The sequence below is a fragment of the Protomyctophum bolini genome (genome assembly GCF_963924005.1).
Source record: "Protomyctophum bolini genome assembly, chromosome: 17".
In the NCBI taxonomy this organism is placed as follows: domain Eukaryota; kingdom Metazoa; phylum Chordata; class Actinopteri; order Myctophiformes; family Myctophidae; genus Protomyctophum; species Protomyctophum bolini.
In genome coordinates this window covers 23,965,841-23,982,550 of record NC_137878.1, presented here as the reverse complement: position 1 = coordinate 23,982,550, position 16,710 = coordinate 23,965,841, and the positions used below count along the sequence as shown (strand labels likewise).

At 41.5% G+C, this 16,710-nt stretch overlaps 1 protein-coding gene across 1 annotated transcript; it reads right to left on the bottom strand.

Moving 5' to 3' along the window:
- Positions 1–873: 873 nt before the first annotated feature.
- On the bottom strand, positions 874–12,716 carry LOC308332010 (tetraspanin-13-like). Its single transcript, XM_080787596.1, has 6 exons — positions 12,472–12,716; positions 7,677–7,844; positions 6,117–6,197; positions 4,751–4,864; positions 2,675–2,785; positions 874–1,166 (listed from the first exon to the last, which is right to left on the bottom strand). Exons 1-6 carry the CDS (start codon positions 12,532–12,534, stop codon positions 1,092–1,094), a joined length of 612 nt encoding a protein of 203 aa, XP_080643722.1. The 5' UTR covers positions 12,535–12,716; the 3' UTR covers positions 874–1,091.
- Positions 12,717–16,710: the final 3,994 nt, after the last annotated feature.

Here is a 16,710-nt window from a genome sequence, read left to right as displayed (position 1 = left end):
TCACACGGGTGTGATCTTCTAGACCTGTGTGGATATATTATTTTATTTGTGGAAGGCCCCTCTCTATCCTGATTGGATGAAGGCTGGGCCACCTAGCCAAAAACGAAACCTACGTTTTTTTTATCCCCAGGGGTTAACTGGGGACAGGGAGGAACTCCTTATATGGTCAGCACACTCCATAGTAGGGAAGATTATCACAACAAAATAAAAAAAGTTTACCGTGTGGTCAAGTCACACATGCCCCGTCCACATCAACAGGCTCATGCAACGCTGCTCTCCACAGACACAGCAGTTTTATATTTTTCTCTTAAAAGTGTAGTGAAACGGAAATGGTGGGCATTTTATTTTTTAAGTTACAGCTTGAAACACTGGCTCGCTCTGAAGTTTCTGAACCAATCAGAGTGTCACATCCCTCCAGGCTATGTGGCCTCCAAGTCCGTGACTTCCTCTCACGTTTGTAAACGAAGTGACAGAGAGACGTGCAGGGCAAAGCCAGGGGATTATTTCTAACCTATACACAAGCTATATACATAATTTAGCGTGATGATTACGTTTAAAACGAGTAATACACTGTCTGGATGTCATCTTGAATGAGATTAAAAACGGAGTAGTTCTTTAATCAAAACCAGCTGTTGGAGGAGGACAATGAAGCAATGGGAATCAAACTGGTGAGCTTCATTTTCATTGGCTTGTATTGATGTGGGCCTCGACACGTCATCACGCAGCACGTTTTCGTTTTCAGGAAGTAATTAAAAAAATATTTTATGGACTTTTGATATAAAAACACGCAAAAATGAGAATTTGCCCATTTCTTTTGGCATCCATTGTTAGGTATGCGGCTGCCCATATATGATGACCATGGATATGGTCTAAAAGTGTTCATTTCACTACACCTTTAAACATACCACACTCTTGGAAAAAAAAAACAAGCATATCTCACATTATGTAACACCGCACACGAGTTTTGTGAAAACACACAAGTCACTCTTGTATTTACAGTTGAGGCCCGTACGTACGTACTGTACGAAGTCCGCTATAGGGTGAGGTCACGGTGCATGCCAGGTGCAAAGGGTTCGCCCATAACGAGCCGCTCATAAAAATGCGCTGGGGTTGGCCCGGGGGTCCTTCTGGTTCCTGTAGCGGTATGTGAACCACACTCCCAACATCTGAAACCATACAACAGACATACACATGGCAGCAAGGTGAACAGGGACGTGCACACATAGACGTCAAAGGGGGCTTCAGCCCCTGCCCCTTTTACCCGCCTGTAAAACAACTGCCCTCTCCGGACCACGAATGCAGCATTTATTACATGGTGAAAGACATGCAAATGCCCCTCCTCTCCTTTCCATGCCATGCCATGCAGCATTCAGGAGAATTGCTTTTTTTCTGAAGTCTCCTGAACTTGAACGTGCTCTACCGGAAACATCAACAAAGTTATGGCCATTTTTGTATAGACCGATTCCGTAGCGGTTTCATGGTCGCAGCCTACGTATTTCCTGTAGGCGGACTCGACGTAGCTGCGGGGTTTAAACCATCACCAGGCGCATCTCTTCCACTACAGTGAACGGCAGAGTGACTGATGTTAGTTTGCCTCAAACTTTACACTTTTACCTGCTTTTTTACTAACACTAACATTACAAAGATGTCCAGAACATCGAGATGAACCTGTGTAGTTTATGGCTGCTCCAACAGTAGTGGCAACATAAAAAATAAATAAATAAGCAATGTCAAAATATCCACCGCGGTGGCTGAGACCAGAGCCATTGAGTAATGGTTGAGACAAAGCAGTGAAAGGTCCTGAAAGATACATAATGTCAGTCTTACCCAATACCCAATCTTTCTGTTTTATGAACACAAGGCTGCTGTATTTTATACCTCATACTAAGCATTTAAAGTATGAGGTATAAAGTACAGCAGCCTTGTGTTAATAAAACAGAAAGATTTGGTATTGGTACGTAAGACTGGCGTTATGTATCTTTCACTGCTTCGTCTCAACTCTCAACCATTACTCAATGGCTCTGGTCTTTGCCACTACTGTTGGATCAGCCATAAACTACACAGGTTCATCTCGATGTTCTGGGCATCTTTGTAATGTTAGTGTTAGTAAAAAAGCAGGTAAAGGAGTAAAGTTTGAGTCACTCTGCCGTTCACTGTAGGAAGAGGTGCGCCTGGTGAGGGTTTAAACCCCGCAGCTACGTCGAGTCCGCCTACAGGAAATACGTAGGCTGCGACCATGAGACCCGCTACGGAATCGGTCACACACCATAGACAACCAATTTAAGGCAAAATCTTCCAAATGTCATCATATACTTTAATGTGACGTGTCAAACTTGGTGGTTTTCATGATTCTGAATCCATTCCAAGCATTAGTTTTGCACAAAAACACTCCTAAATTCGCCCATAGCCACTTGGCTATGGCCGTTTTTAGGCCAAGGAGTGTTTTTTGTGCAAAACTAATGCTTGGAACTAATGCTTTGATCCGGACGCGCGCACACGCACACGCACACACACACACACACACACACACACACACACACACACACACACACACACACACACACACACACACAACAAGACATTTTGGAGAATGCAGTATACTTTCAATTCACACCACTGTTTACACTGCAAACACTCCTCACAGACGGTGAGCAGTTCTATTCTAAGGTCTCACCTCTGTGAAGCTGAAGAACAGTCCAATCCCTCCCACCACGCGGAGCACCTCCCCAGCGCTGCGTTGGATCTGATCAGCACACGGTGAACAGGAGTTGTTGGGGAAGCAGGCCTGCAGCGGGACACAGTCAGAGAAGCACTGTTGTTTTTGGCAGCAAATTTCTATTTTAGTTTAAGTCTCTTGAATAGTTTTCATTTAGCTTCAGTCAAATGGAAAGGTAGGAGCGCACACCATGGCGAGGTGCTGACCACAGGAGATAATACTTTGACTAAAGAAAAGAGGACGCACAGCTCGTAGTCACGATGCTAGAAACTTTAATAAACCAACGTTTCGGCGACGGCAAGCAGGTTGCCTTCTTCAGGGTATGAAATTTGTATTTAGTTTTATTCACACATTTTAGTCACCTGGAATGTTTTAGATCTACAATGGAATGTTTTAGATCTACAAGCTCACAACGCGGCACGTTGTGAGCTTGTAGATCGGCTACTTTCAGCATGCAACAAATTGTAAAATGACTGGAACTCTTGTCCACTAGTCCCTTCCTAACATTTTAGTATAGTTTTCATTTGTTGACGAAATTGTCAGTATATTTAGTCTTGGTTTTAGTCATCATAGCTTTAGTTTTCATTTAGTTTCCGTTTAGTTTTCGTCAGTGGAAAAAGGTAGTCAACGAAAAAAAGTTTGTCTTAGTTTTAGTCGACGAAAACAACACTGCATAGAAGCTGTGGACATTTTTGTCAAAATTTGATTTTTGTCACAAAGAAAATGAGCGGACAATAATATCACCAGCGGAAACACATAATGAGATAGCTCTGAATGTCCATAATACGTCTGTAACTCTGACAGTGTACTTTTATCTTTTCGGCCGATGTTCCTCCGCCCATTTTTCGACCATCGCCTGTTCGCCTGCTATCGCCTCTATCGTCAGTAGTTGCTGGGTCTCATTGACAAATAATGCACTTCCGGAAATTTTGGCTGTCGCCCGCTGTTAAAACGTACTGTCCACTTGTCCAGTAATGTCCATAATAGGTCTGTTACAGTGTAAAAAAGTGAAATTTAAGTTTATATCATAGTAATTTTTATGTAGTTACATCTCTCTGTCTTTTCATCCGATTTGATTTAGACCCCATTTAATTATAAGGTTTATGTTGAATCTCACCTGCACATTTTGTTTCATTTGATCATTATTATGATTATTATTATTTTCATGCACACAAAAGTCAAAAATAAAGTTGTGATACGTGTTGTCGTTCAATTGCTCTCAGGCCAGAATGTTGTCCTACATCATTTTCAAATGCTTCCGCCTACACTGTCAGTCACTAGACGGACGTGCACACATAGACGGCCCCTGCCCTTTTACCCGTCTGTAAAAACAACTGCCCTCTCCAGACCACGAATGCAGCATTTTACTATAATAATTATGGTGAAAGAAATGCAAACTGCCACAGCTTTCCATGCCATTATACCGAAAGGCAGCATTCAGGAGAATTACTTTCCCCCCCCGAAGTCTTCTGAACTTGAACGCAGTATTTTGCGTTGAACAAATTTGTTTAGAAATCCATGTCATACACCGCATCTCAACCAACTGGAGAGAACAGCTCAAGACAGAGATGCCTGGAGATCGCTTGTTGACGGCCTATGCCCTAGAAGGGGCAGTAGGCGTAAGTAAGTAAGTAAGTAAGTAAGTAAGTAAGTAACACCGCATCTCTGCTAGCTAAAGACTGCTGGGTTGCGCCCCAAAAATAGCTGATCTACAAGCTCTCAAGCTCTGTGAGCTTGTAGATCTGTTATTTTTGTCCAAAAGTGCCCTCTTACGGGATTTCAGTCCCCTGCCTCTCTATAACTCTCTGCACGTCCCTGAGACAGACTATGCAGCATTCATGACCTGAGAGCCCACACTACAGTATGCGATTGCTATAACGTACAGCCTCACAGGTCCCACCCCCTGGCCCACAGTATGTGATGGCTATACCCATAACGTACAGCCTCACAGGTCCCACCCCTGCATACAGTATGCGAACGTACAGCCTCACAGGTCCCACCCCTGGCCTATACAGTATGCCATGGCTAACGTACAGCCTCACAGGTCACGTTGAGGTCCACTTGTTTGAAACCACAGCAGTTGAGGCTCTTCTCCACATCGCCCTGCGTGGACTTGGAGTTGTTCCAGCCAACCTCCAGTAGCTCCTCCTGTAAAACAACAAGATGTACAGTAACAAAACAAAACAGAAATAGAAAATCGTTGCTGAGCAATCTGGCGCCCCAAGCAGGACTTTTCGCAGGGAGGTACTGGGGATGCACTGGGGGGACACTGGACCATTTCTGAATATCTAGTAGGGGCCATAAATTGGATCCAATGGAACAATTTTCTATTACTCCTGAAAAGTGACAATTTTTGGACATGCAATGCAAGGTTTCCGCCTGACAGCGACAGAATCTTTGTACACGAGAGACGAGAGTTACACAGCTTCTAAAGGTGCTCTCTCCCAGATGGCCTCTCTAATCCATTCATCTACGGCCGCCCCTTGATTACAGACACCCACAAAACCCACCAGACAAATTATCTCATGTGGAACAGAAAACTGATCTTCAATATTCCATTATTATGGCAGTCATTAGCGGTAGAGCTAATCGACCAACATAATCAAAGCAATTCAATTTTGACAGCAACCAACTGGTCCAATTCATTACAGGCTGATGTATTATTAATGCAGTCGGTCCGTCATCTCATAGTAAAAAGGGTTCCTTTGCGTAGCTAAAGTGGGATATGGTGCTCAACTGCAGCTCAAGCATTGTTTCCCAAACCTTTTAGCTCGGGGACCCAAAAGAGAAATCTGGTGTCTTGCTGGGACCAACATTACAAAAATAAATTATGAATTAAGCACTATGTATTAATGTATTATGTAACAGTGAAAATAGCCAAGCTTACATAACTTATGGCAATGCAATGTGTTGTGAACAATTAAAACGTATTATTTTTCCCCAGAAAATGTGAAACACTGCTAAAGAACAATGGCAAAATGCTAAAAAGACCAAATGTATCCAAGAACAAACGCTTAGGGTTTGGACTAATTTGTGGAAAGAGAAGTTAGGAAAGAAGATAATAGATCATCAGTAGGCCTACCTCTTCCTGCAAGGAAGTCAAAATGTCACTTCCTGTCCCTTATCAAATAAAGCCTTTGTTTTCCATCTGTGTTTAAAAGAGCGCTCCAGCTACTCTTTCCATCAATCAGTCCACAACTGGATGCTTTTCTTGGATTGGTTTTTATTGTTTCTTGGAATGGTTCACTAAGCCTGAATACTTTGGTGCTCCATGCATAAAATAGCAGATCAATGCGTCACGTGGTGAGCTTGGTTTTTCAGCGTGATGTGCGTTGTGCAGTGGAATATAATGATTATTAAATAATAATAATAATAATAATAATAATAATGATAATCGTACCTGCTGGTCTTTGTTGATTGCCAAACAGGCGAGGGAGAGGGAGAACTGTACAAAGAATATCATGAACAGAATGATCATGTACTGAGTTTCATGGTCAAGGAATTAACAACAGCAATTCAAACATTATTAGACTCATTATCACCCCCGCCCCCAGTGCAGCACTGTTATTGTGTCGACCAGAAGCAGAAACCACTGGTTGCTGGAGTATACCCTTCTAACGCTTTTCATAGTTATCGGCACACGTTGTTTTGTTTTTTTCTTAGACGGTGTGGTGGGTTCTTCAGACATTCTCCTCATTTTCCTCGCATAGCCTCGTTTGAAGTTCCACTGGTAATGATTTCCTCACAGTGTTATTTTGAGGGGTGCACACCGCTCAGAGTCACATCATTTGGAGCAACGCCTACGTGGAAGGGTTGACTCCCACTTTTAGGCCATTGCAGCCCATGTGTAAATCCAGGCTTTCATTTTTCGCGCAGACGAAATGAAAGCCTGGGTATCGAGGCTACTCTGGAGAGAGAAGGCTGGAACACTCTGGTGGAGTGAAGCTGTTGCCCCCGCGACCCGACTACGGATAAGCGGTTGAAGATGGATGAGTGGATGGATGGACTCACTCAAAAAGAGTACGACTTGACTTACAAGCATATTGGACTTATACCGTTGGAAACGGATGCAGACAGCTGACTACAACACAAAGTGAAATATGATGCTGGCCTGCATGGTTGGTCTTGCATATCTTATTCCAGAAACATGCACGCATGAATGGATAAAGCACATGGAGTTTCCACCTCAGAAAACAAAGGAATAAAACGACCAGATGCTTATTTACTAGTTTATATACCGTGGAAGCTGTGGCTCATAGCTCCAGCAGGCATTCAGACTCAATACAATGGTTCTCTGACAGGCGTCCTGTATCCATGGCAACGGTGAAATGTCAGGAGGTACAGTGTGACGCTCACAGCCTGAGAGACGGTCCAAATGACGCCAATGAGTAAAAAGAAATCTCACAGGGCTCACGGGGTTGTCCTGCATAGTATAAATTTAAGGTTTTATTTAACGTTTTATAAGGGTGTTATAGACGGGGTCCATATAAGCTTTTACAACCAGTCGACATGCGGAAAACGACCGGATTATCTGTAATTGGCCGCCGACCCCCATCTGAAAATATGTTGTTCCAGGGACATCCCAGAAGCAAGGATTTGAGTTAAAAACGTTGGCTCTGAAAGAATATATATTCAAAGATTTTAATGTGTGCACACACACACACACACACACACACACACACACACACACACTGAAAAACCCTATGTTTCTATGTCAGTGGTTCTCTGATGGTTATCAGTGTATCCTATATCTATTTCATGTCGAGGAGCCCCAGAACTAGCTGTAATTGGCCGCCGACCCCCCATCTGAAAATATGTTGTTCCAGGGACCGTCCCCCAGAAGCAAAGATATGAGTGCTGCACTACGAGCTTGTAGATTTGCTATTTTTCAATAGCTAATGTGCTTTTTAAAACACCAAAAGAGGTTCCCGACCGTCCGGAACGGGGTTTGAAAGGATACAAAGAACAGCAGCACCTGGTGATGTTTCATGGCTCCAATGAGCCCCGCCAGTGCCACGAAGAACAGGAACACCCCCACCGCCACCACCCCCCCCACCACCTGGAAACTAGACACCAGGCCCAGCCACTTCCCCCACGCAGCGATGCCAATCATCAACAGGCTCACCATCTGGAGAGAGAGGGAGAGACAGAGAGATTAAGATAAATACAAATCACACCCGTGTGAAGTGAGGGGCGCTTTTATCATCTTATCAGTGGCGTGCACAGACATTTAGAGGGGCAGGTGATCAAGTGAAAAAAAGGGCGCCTTGTGCAGGGCGTGGAACCGGCCGGTTGCCTTAATAGTGTGAGAATTATAGATTTTGGGGCCTAAATAATATATTAGAAGCTTTTTTATCAAGAATTGATCAATGTCACCATGGTAAAAAAGAAAACAACAACATTTTCTTTCCTTTTTTTTTCAAAAGGGCACATTTGTCCAGACACCCCCTAGTGTCTATCTGTGCGCGCCACTGCATCTTACAACATCGAGGAGGGAATTCGGTATAGCTTTGAGCAGCTATAAATGTTACTTATTTATTCAATGGTCATCCAATCCACAACCTTTATATTACTCTTTAGAAGCCTCTGTCAATATATATTAATTTATGAAGTTCCAGTATATATACACACCAAACGTAGATTTACCTTAGTCACGTCACCATCAACAGCCAATAAGAGACCACTATTTTTACCCTGACATACATACCCAACCGACTCGATCGCATTGCACCACAATCACAGTACCTTTTATTCACCCAAGATATCATCAATAGCCAATAAGGGCACATTATGGTATCATTATTTTCCCCTGACAATACAACGACTCAAACTTAATACATACAGGTATGTTTTACGTGTAACCTCTATTAATCTAACTAATATATTAAAGTCTAACTCATGTTGCTATGATTAGGTGATGTAATGATGATGTAAGTATAAACAGTGTCAAAACAAACATTAGATTATCTTTATTGTTTAATGGGATTTTATGTTTGTGTTAGGGATTTTCCCTTCATTGTCAATGGCGTTTTTTAAAACAAACATTGAACTAAAGACCAACATTAAACCTGTGTATAGGAGGGGCTCAAAAATAGATAGATTTAGAAGGGGAGAGAAAGAGAGAGAGAGAGAGAGAGAGAGAGGGGAGGAGGAGGGGGGGTTCGGGTAAGGACACTGATTCTAACAGATAATCTGAGCACAGGTGTGCTCTGTCATCTGTGTAACATGATGATGGCCAAAACAGTTTGGAATATTTTGTTTAAATGAAAAACTTGGTTTGAAAGTGAAACTATACTTATTTTTCCTGACAAATACAAAACGATTGTAGTCCTATTTTTTAAATAAATAAATCCAATAAGCAAAATAGCTTTCAGGTTAATTTGGGCTCATATTGACCTTTGTTACTATTACGATTGCCTATGTCCTCTGTTATACATGCTATATATTATATTACATTACATTTAGAATTGTTTTTAATGGTGTAGCCTATCCAATTTATTTGTAGCTTTAAGTGAGTTTTTTCATATGATGGGTCCTTTCACACGTTTCTTTTTCTACTTTGATGTGTTGACAACTTAACACAAACATTAAACCTGTATATAGAAGGGTTAATAAACATTAAACCTGTATATAGAAGGGTTAATAAACATTAAACCTGTATATAGGAGGGGCTAATAAACATTAAACCTGTATATAGAAGGGCCTAATAAACATTAAACCTGTATATAGGAGGGGCTAATAAACATTAAACCTGTATATAGAAGGGCCTAATAAACATTAAACCTGTATATAGGAGGGGCTAATAAACATTAAACCTTTATATAGAAGGGCCTAATAAACATTAAACCTGTATATAGGAGGGGCTAATAAACATTAAACCTGTATATAGGAGGGGCTAATAAACATTAAACCTGTATATAGAAGGGGCTAATAAACATTAAACCTGTATATAGGAGGGGCTAATAAACATTGAACCTGTATAGAGCGGCGCAGTCCCTCCCCCTTTCAGAACAGGAAATGAAAACGCAATGCATTTCCCATAGGCAGTTTTTATTTAATTTATTTAAAGACCTTTTAAGCGTCGTACGAAGCCAACTCTTGTCGTGACAAATCATGACAACACACACAATATTTTGGACCAAACAAATAATTACAAAGAAGAAAAACAACAAAGAAAGTGTTGTAACCTGCCGTTTTTTTCTACTTTCTAATTCTTTGTTTGGCCCGAAATATTGTGTGTGTTGTCATGATTTGTCACGACAAGAGTTGGCTTCGTACGACACTTAAAAGGTCTTTAAATAAATTAAATTAAAACTGCCTATGGGGAAATGCATTGCGTTTTCATTTCCTGGGCCGGCTGAAAGGGGGAGGGACTGTGCCGCTCTATAGGGGCTAATAAACATTAAACCTGTATATAGGAGGGGCTAATAAACATTAAACCTGTATATAGGAGGGGCTAATAAACATTAAACCTGTATATAGGAGGGGCTAATAAACATTAAACCTGTATATAGGAGGGGCTAATAAACATTAAACCTGTATATAGGAGGGGCTAATAAACATTAAACCTGTATAAGGAGGGGCTACAGCAGCCCCTCAAAATGGGTACAAGGAGCATGTGTTCTGTCGTCACCTCATCGTTATCTCAAAGTAAAGCCATATCTCAGTGTGTGGACATTGGTCACTGCGTTGAGATATGGAGGCCCAGCAGTCATAAAACACACTGTGACTCAATGGAACTCAAGCTATATAGAATGTTACACCTGCAGAGGACTGCAATAAGGTGCCTTCGGCCCAGCTAGTGTTGTTTTTGGCAGCAAGTTTCTATTTTAGTTTTAGTCATCTTTGGAATGAAAGTTTTAGTCGCATTTTAGTCACCTGGAATGTTTTAGTGTTAGTCTAGTGTTAGTCTAGTTTTAGTCGACTGAATGTCATGCAATTTTAGTCGACTAAATCTACAGGTGATTTAGTCGACTAAAATGTCGTTGATGCCGTCGTAATGACTGATTTTACACTGATTTTACACTTGCTGAAAATAGCCGATCTACAAGCTCATAACGCGTGTGAGCTTGTAGATCGGCTATTTTCAGCATGCAACCAAGTGTAAAATGACTTATACTGGATCTCTTGTCCACTAGTCCCTTCCTAACATTTTAGTCTAGTTTTTATTTTTTGACGAAATTGTCAGTATATTTATTTTTATTTAGAAATCCTTATATTTTGAAAACAAAGCAATACTGCCTCATCAGAGATGGTATTGTGACTTAGGCCTTGTCTTATTACTTTCATGAGAGGGGGAGAGGTGGTGGAGACTATAGTTAGCTGTTTTAGCAGACAGTTTGTTTGATTGAGTTAAAATTATTATTTTTTATTTTGCCTTTAACCCCATCATTTTGAAAACCACTGCCTTTATTGCATTGTTGAACTTGTCAGATCGACTACTTTCGGCAAAGATATTTAGTGTATAGAGGGGGGAAAGGAGGGCGCCCACTACAGAGCCCTGGGGGACCTCAGTAGGCTAAACGAAGGAAGTGGATAGTGATCCTTTAAAGAATGGGGCAGTATATCTGAACATGCATATCATCTAGAGCAGTGGTTCCCAAACTGTTTCACGTCAAGGACCCCCAAATTGACACTGATGAACCCGCGGACCGCCGGACCCCCATTTGAAAAATATATGCCTGCAGGGACCCCCATAAGAGAAGATTTTTACGGCTATTGATTCTCAGCCCGTTTAATTTCAAGGACCCCCAGTTTGACATGCATTAGTCTACAGACCCCCATTTAATGACATTTCTATCTATGGGAAGCCTGATTTATATTGTAAAATCAATGTTCATTTAACTCTGAGAGTGTACAAATGGAACCAAATGGACCTGTTAGGGTCTATTTGGTTCCATTTGTAGCCTACACCCCATGGGGTCTCATGGGGGGTCCCACTTTGGGAACCATGCACTGTTCTAGATTAGTGACTCTCAACCTTTTTCATTTCAAGGACCCCCATGTTTGATATGCTTATAGGCCATCCGTGGATGGATCCCCATTTGATACAATTCTTTATAGGCAATTAATATCTGGGAGTTGGGACCCCAATCTAATGTGTTTGTGCCCGCGGACCCCATGTTGAGAACCACTGAAGTAGGTCATCAAATGACATCAGGCGCCCTAATGTCAATCTGCATTTTCTTATCTTTCATATGATCCTGCTGCCTATTACATAAAACCTTGTTATTTTAAGGTGATAGGCGGCAGACAAAAGTACAACACAGTCCAATAATTAAGCTACACACTCTGACTTTGATTGTCTTTATAAGAAGAAACCAAACCACTATTAAATCATATGAGATCATAAATCATATGCAAAGAAAGCTGACACAAACAGGACGGTGTTCTGCCTTCCAGAGGAAGGAAATAACGCACATTTTGAGGGAATAATAGCATTTCATGATTTCAAGAACATGTATTTAACCATACACGGGTCGGGGGGAAAGGAAATTAAATGGGAATTTATTTGTATTTGTATAACCTACATTTTATGCATTCGCAGGAGGAGGACATGCGATCATCGCAACCCATTTCTGACACGGAATAATTCTGAATAATTGATCAAAGGCTGACCTGGCTGCATTGTGTCGTTTACAAAAACAATACCGTAGGCTAAATCCTATAACAGACACATTAATAAACCATCCACCCATGTGCTATAAAGCACCATATGGTATTTATTATTAGGATATGAATATATGGCTACTCACAACATAGAGGATGTTGAGCGCACACAGGCAGTGTTTGGAGCAGGTGAAACCGGCGCAGCCCATCTTTCTTGACAAAATTCTGACAAATCCAGACGATTATAAAAATATATAATGCCGCAAATAAGGAGATCCCCTACTTATCTATTATGGAACCGGATCGATCATGAAATAAAATGTATTCTATATTCCTGGAGCTAATAATTAGGGTTTTCTTTTAAGGAATGGAAATGAAAGAGAAGGTTGGAAGTGAGTGGGACGGCCGACGCTGTGCACGTGACTCGGATGACGGAGGGTTCTCTCGGCAGTCTAGACCGCTGATTGGCTAGTGAACCCTAATTGTTATATACTCCTACTGCTCACTCAGTATACTAGTCCATAAGACATCTTTCTCTGGTACAGTAGAAACGTGCTTTTCAAACGCTGTCATGACATTAAGGACCCCCAAATTGTTTCTTTTCCCTTTTTACCTCCTTTATGAATGATGAATTCCTGATCTGTTCTTTGGCTACATAGAAGTGTATTTCTGTACGTCTCTAAATGTTTTGATGAATTGAACAAGGTGGACCCTCTTGTAAACAAGTTTTTATTGGGTCATCCACTCAACAGTTTTTGCATTGAGTTGTGCTTGAAATGTACTGTAATTCTGCAAACTGTTAATAAATACTTCAATAATCAATCAATCAATCAATCAATCAATAGCATTATTTATCTGACTGAGGACCTAATTTGAAAATACTATAGACCTGTCCGTGCCGTTGGCCACCGGCCTACTTGAGAACGACGCAACTTGGGAAATAATAATAGCCGTTGTGAACTTCATAGCACCCGTTTTTTATCTGTCTGTGCCCATATATGGAGATCTCTGTATCTGTCTGTCTGCCTGTGCCTGAAGAGTGTAAACTGACTGTGAAAAGTGAAGTGGTTAAGTGATCAATTTGCAGGTGTGGGGTTGCCATGGCAATCAATTGGCTGAGGCAGAGGCTGGGAATTGCACAGGTGAGGGGATTTAGGCTGATTAGGCCCACTGGCAGAGCCTGAGCAGAGCCTTTTGGGGTGGTTCTGGAGAACCATGTGTCCGACTGACTCGATACCGGGCACTGCACTCCCATGGCGGGTGTGGAACAAGTGTGTTTACTCGTTTACGTGCATTACAACCGTACACACACACACGCAGGCAGAGACGTGGCGCATTTATAGTAGGATTTTCAAGTTTTTTGAAAATATTACAAAATGTAAAAAAAGAAAAGAAAAGAAAAACACACCTAGGATAGTCTAGAAAGATGCAGAGAATGAACACACACAAACAACTGTATAGACTGTTGTGAATTATGATGCCCCAGTATATTAACTAGAACGGCACTCTGTCGAGTGCCTACTTGCTTGTTGCACACTAGTAGGCCATAAATGGCCTACTAGTGCGCAAGCAGAGCGTGCACGTACTGTCGACCGCTACAAACTATCAAATCTCAGCTTCAAGCTCAACATTTGAAATGTTTAATTATTAGGTTTAGCTATTTGCTACCAACACATATAACAATAGAGGAGCAGGTATTGGAGAATACAAATAACTTCACATACCTTGGAAGCATCATTCACCACGATGGGGGAGCTAGTAAAGACATTCAAAACCGGATCAACAAAGCATACACAACCTTCATAAGACTTAAGCAAATCTGGAAATCAAAGCAATACAGCACAAAAACAAAACTCCGGATCTACCAAAGCTGCGTACTCTCAACACTACTGTACGGCGCAGAATGCTGGAAAACAACAGAAAATGACATCCATAAACTATCCACCTTCCACACATCATGCCTGCGAAAGATCCTGCACATATTCTGGCCCAAGACCATCTCAAACAATAACCTCCTCAACATCACCCAACAAGACAACATGCACAGCATAATCAACAAACGCAGGTGGACCTGGATTGGCCATGTGCTCAGAATGGACATCAATGCAATCCCAAGAGTCGCATTACACTGGACCCCAAAAGGAAAGCGAAAGAAAGGCAGGCCCAAAACGACATGGCGTAGGACGATTGAGAAGGAGCTCCAGCTACAACATCAGAGCTGGGGGACCATAGAGAAGATGGCCAAAGACAGATGCAAGTGGAGGAACTTTGTTGCTGCCCTATGCACCAGCCGGCGTAATGGGGATAAGTAAAAAGTATTTGCTACCTACCTACTTTATGCATGTAAAAAAGTAGTATTATGAAGTTTCTATCTATAAAAGAAATACAGTTTTATCGATTTAGAATTATTCTGGATCCCTTTTTAGTTTCTCAAAGAAAAATAAATCATCGATATCCGATGAAATAAAAGGTATATAAAAAAAAATATATATATATGTTATCACGTAGGCTATACAGTATGATTATTTAATTATTTATTTTAAATTGTCAATTGCTTTAAATTTACTTAATCTTGGACTATAGTGATATTAATACTAAATGCCTCTGTGTATATGTAATTTGTAAGTTGAAGCGGTATACTGTGTTTACTTTGTGCCACTTTTGATGCGTATGGACCGTCCCAGCATATAATAATAATAATCTTTATTGTCCCAAAGGATATTTGTCTTCACAATCTGTTCAACACCCACATCAAAAACAACACAGAGCACATAACACCAAGACAATACAAAAAACAAAAACAAAACATGAGGTCCCCACTGTGTACAGAACCATCCTATCGGCGGGGCAGTTTGTTTAATGCCGCGATGGCTGAGGGGACAAAACTCCTACTAAAACGGACCTTTTTCCATGGAAAGGTTCTGTATCTTTGTCCAGATGGCATGAAGTTAAAGAAGCGATACAGAGGATGGTCAGTGTCATTTGATATCGAGAGTGCTAGTCGTGTGATAGCCTTATTGTTCATATCAGAAAGTGTGGGTGTAGGAAGTCCGATGATTTTGGAAGCAATATGGGTGATACTGAAAAAATATGACGTCAGGGTATAACTGGTATAACTATAGCTCTCAATGATGATGTAATAAAGATGTGGATTAAAGGACCCAATGCCTTCGATGGTGACGTATATGTCGATCAGTGTCGGGTGGATTAAAGGAAATGCCTCTATGTATATATCGGTATGTAATTTGTAAGTTGATTAGCGCCGATACTCTGTGGTTACTTTGCACCACTGTTGATGCGTATGCACCGTACCAGCATATGACGTCAGGGTATAACTGGTATAACTAGCTCTCAATGATGACGTAATAAAGATGTGGATTAAAGAACCCAATGCCAGAGTGTAATTAGTTTTCGATGGTGACGTAATGATATGTTTTAGTGTCGGGAGGATTAAAGGTAATGCTCCTATATGTATACATGTATGTAATCTGGCACCACTGCCGTATCAGGCACAAGTAGTCATTGTCATTTGCTGGGACGGTGCATACGCATCGAATATCGTCCTGGGCGAAACTAGTACTTGCGTGCTCTGCTTGCGCAAGTAATAATAGTGTTTATTCATCCGAGTGATTTGAGGTTTGGGGTCCGGGTTCCATTAATAAGCTGATGTTAGGTGGTGGTCAAATGGGTGGGTTCATGTGTTTGGTCCGAAGGAGCATTGGTCTGAACGACAACCTACCTCAAACCCTCACCCTAACCCTAATCTCCCCAGAGGCAGCACACCTAAACCTAACCCCAACCCTCTCCCGACCCCCAACGCACCTCGGACCAATGCTCCTTCGAACCAATGCTCCGTCGGACCATAGTATGCCTCCCAAATGGGGTTGCATGCGATTCCTTTCTCATGTTACTCATTTATGATTCAACAGCCTGTTTAGGTTCAACAGAGAACACAATCCTTCGTGCCTGCATACAGGGCCACTCTGGGACATATTAGCCAGACCAAAGGACTGCAGACGAGAAAACACCTGTACCGAAGGAAAGAAATGCTATTTTTCTACGCAACCAAACGTGAAATGACTTGTACTGGATCTCTTGTCCACTATAGTCCCTTCCTAACATGTTTGTTGACAAAATTGTCAATATATTTAGTCTTAGTTTTAGTCGAACATTTTTCGTTTAGTTTTAGTTGAAGAAATCAACACTGGCTGCATAGTGTACACATTCACTCTCAGATTTATGGGGGCCCTTGAAGTTAAAATGTTTGAGAAGCAGCCACGTGCACGCATAGACATCAAAGGGGGCTGGAGCCCCTGCCACTTGTCTGTAAAAACTAAACAAAAAAAACAAAACAAAACTGCCCTCTCCAGACCACAAATGCACAA

Coding starts and splice junctions, on each gene's coding strand:
- LOC308332010 (XM_080787596.1), bottom strand. CDS start 12,534: ATGGGCTGCGCCGGTTTCACCTGCTCCAAACACTGCCTGTGTGCGCTC. Junction 4,865..6,116: donor CAATCAACAAAGACCAGCAG/GTACGATTATCA, acceptor GTTGTTTTACAG/GAGGAGCTACTGGAGGTTGG. Junction 1,167..2,674: donor TGTTCTTCAGCTTCACAGAG/GTGAGACCTTAG, acceptor GTATGGTTTCAG/ATGTTGGGAGTGTGGTTCAC.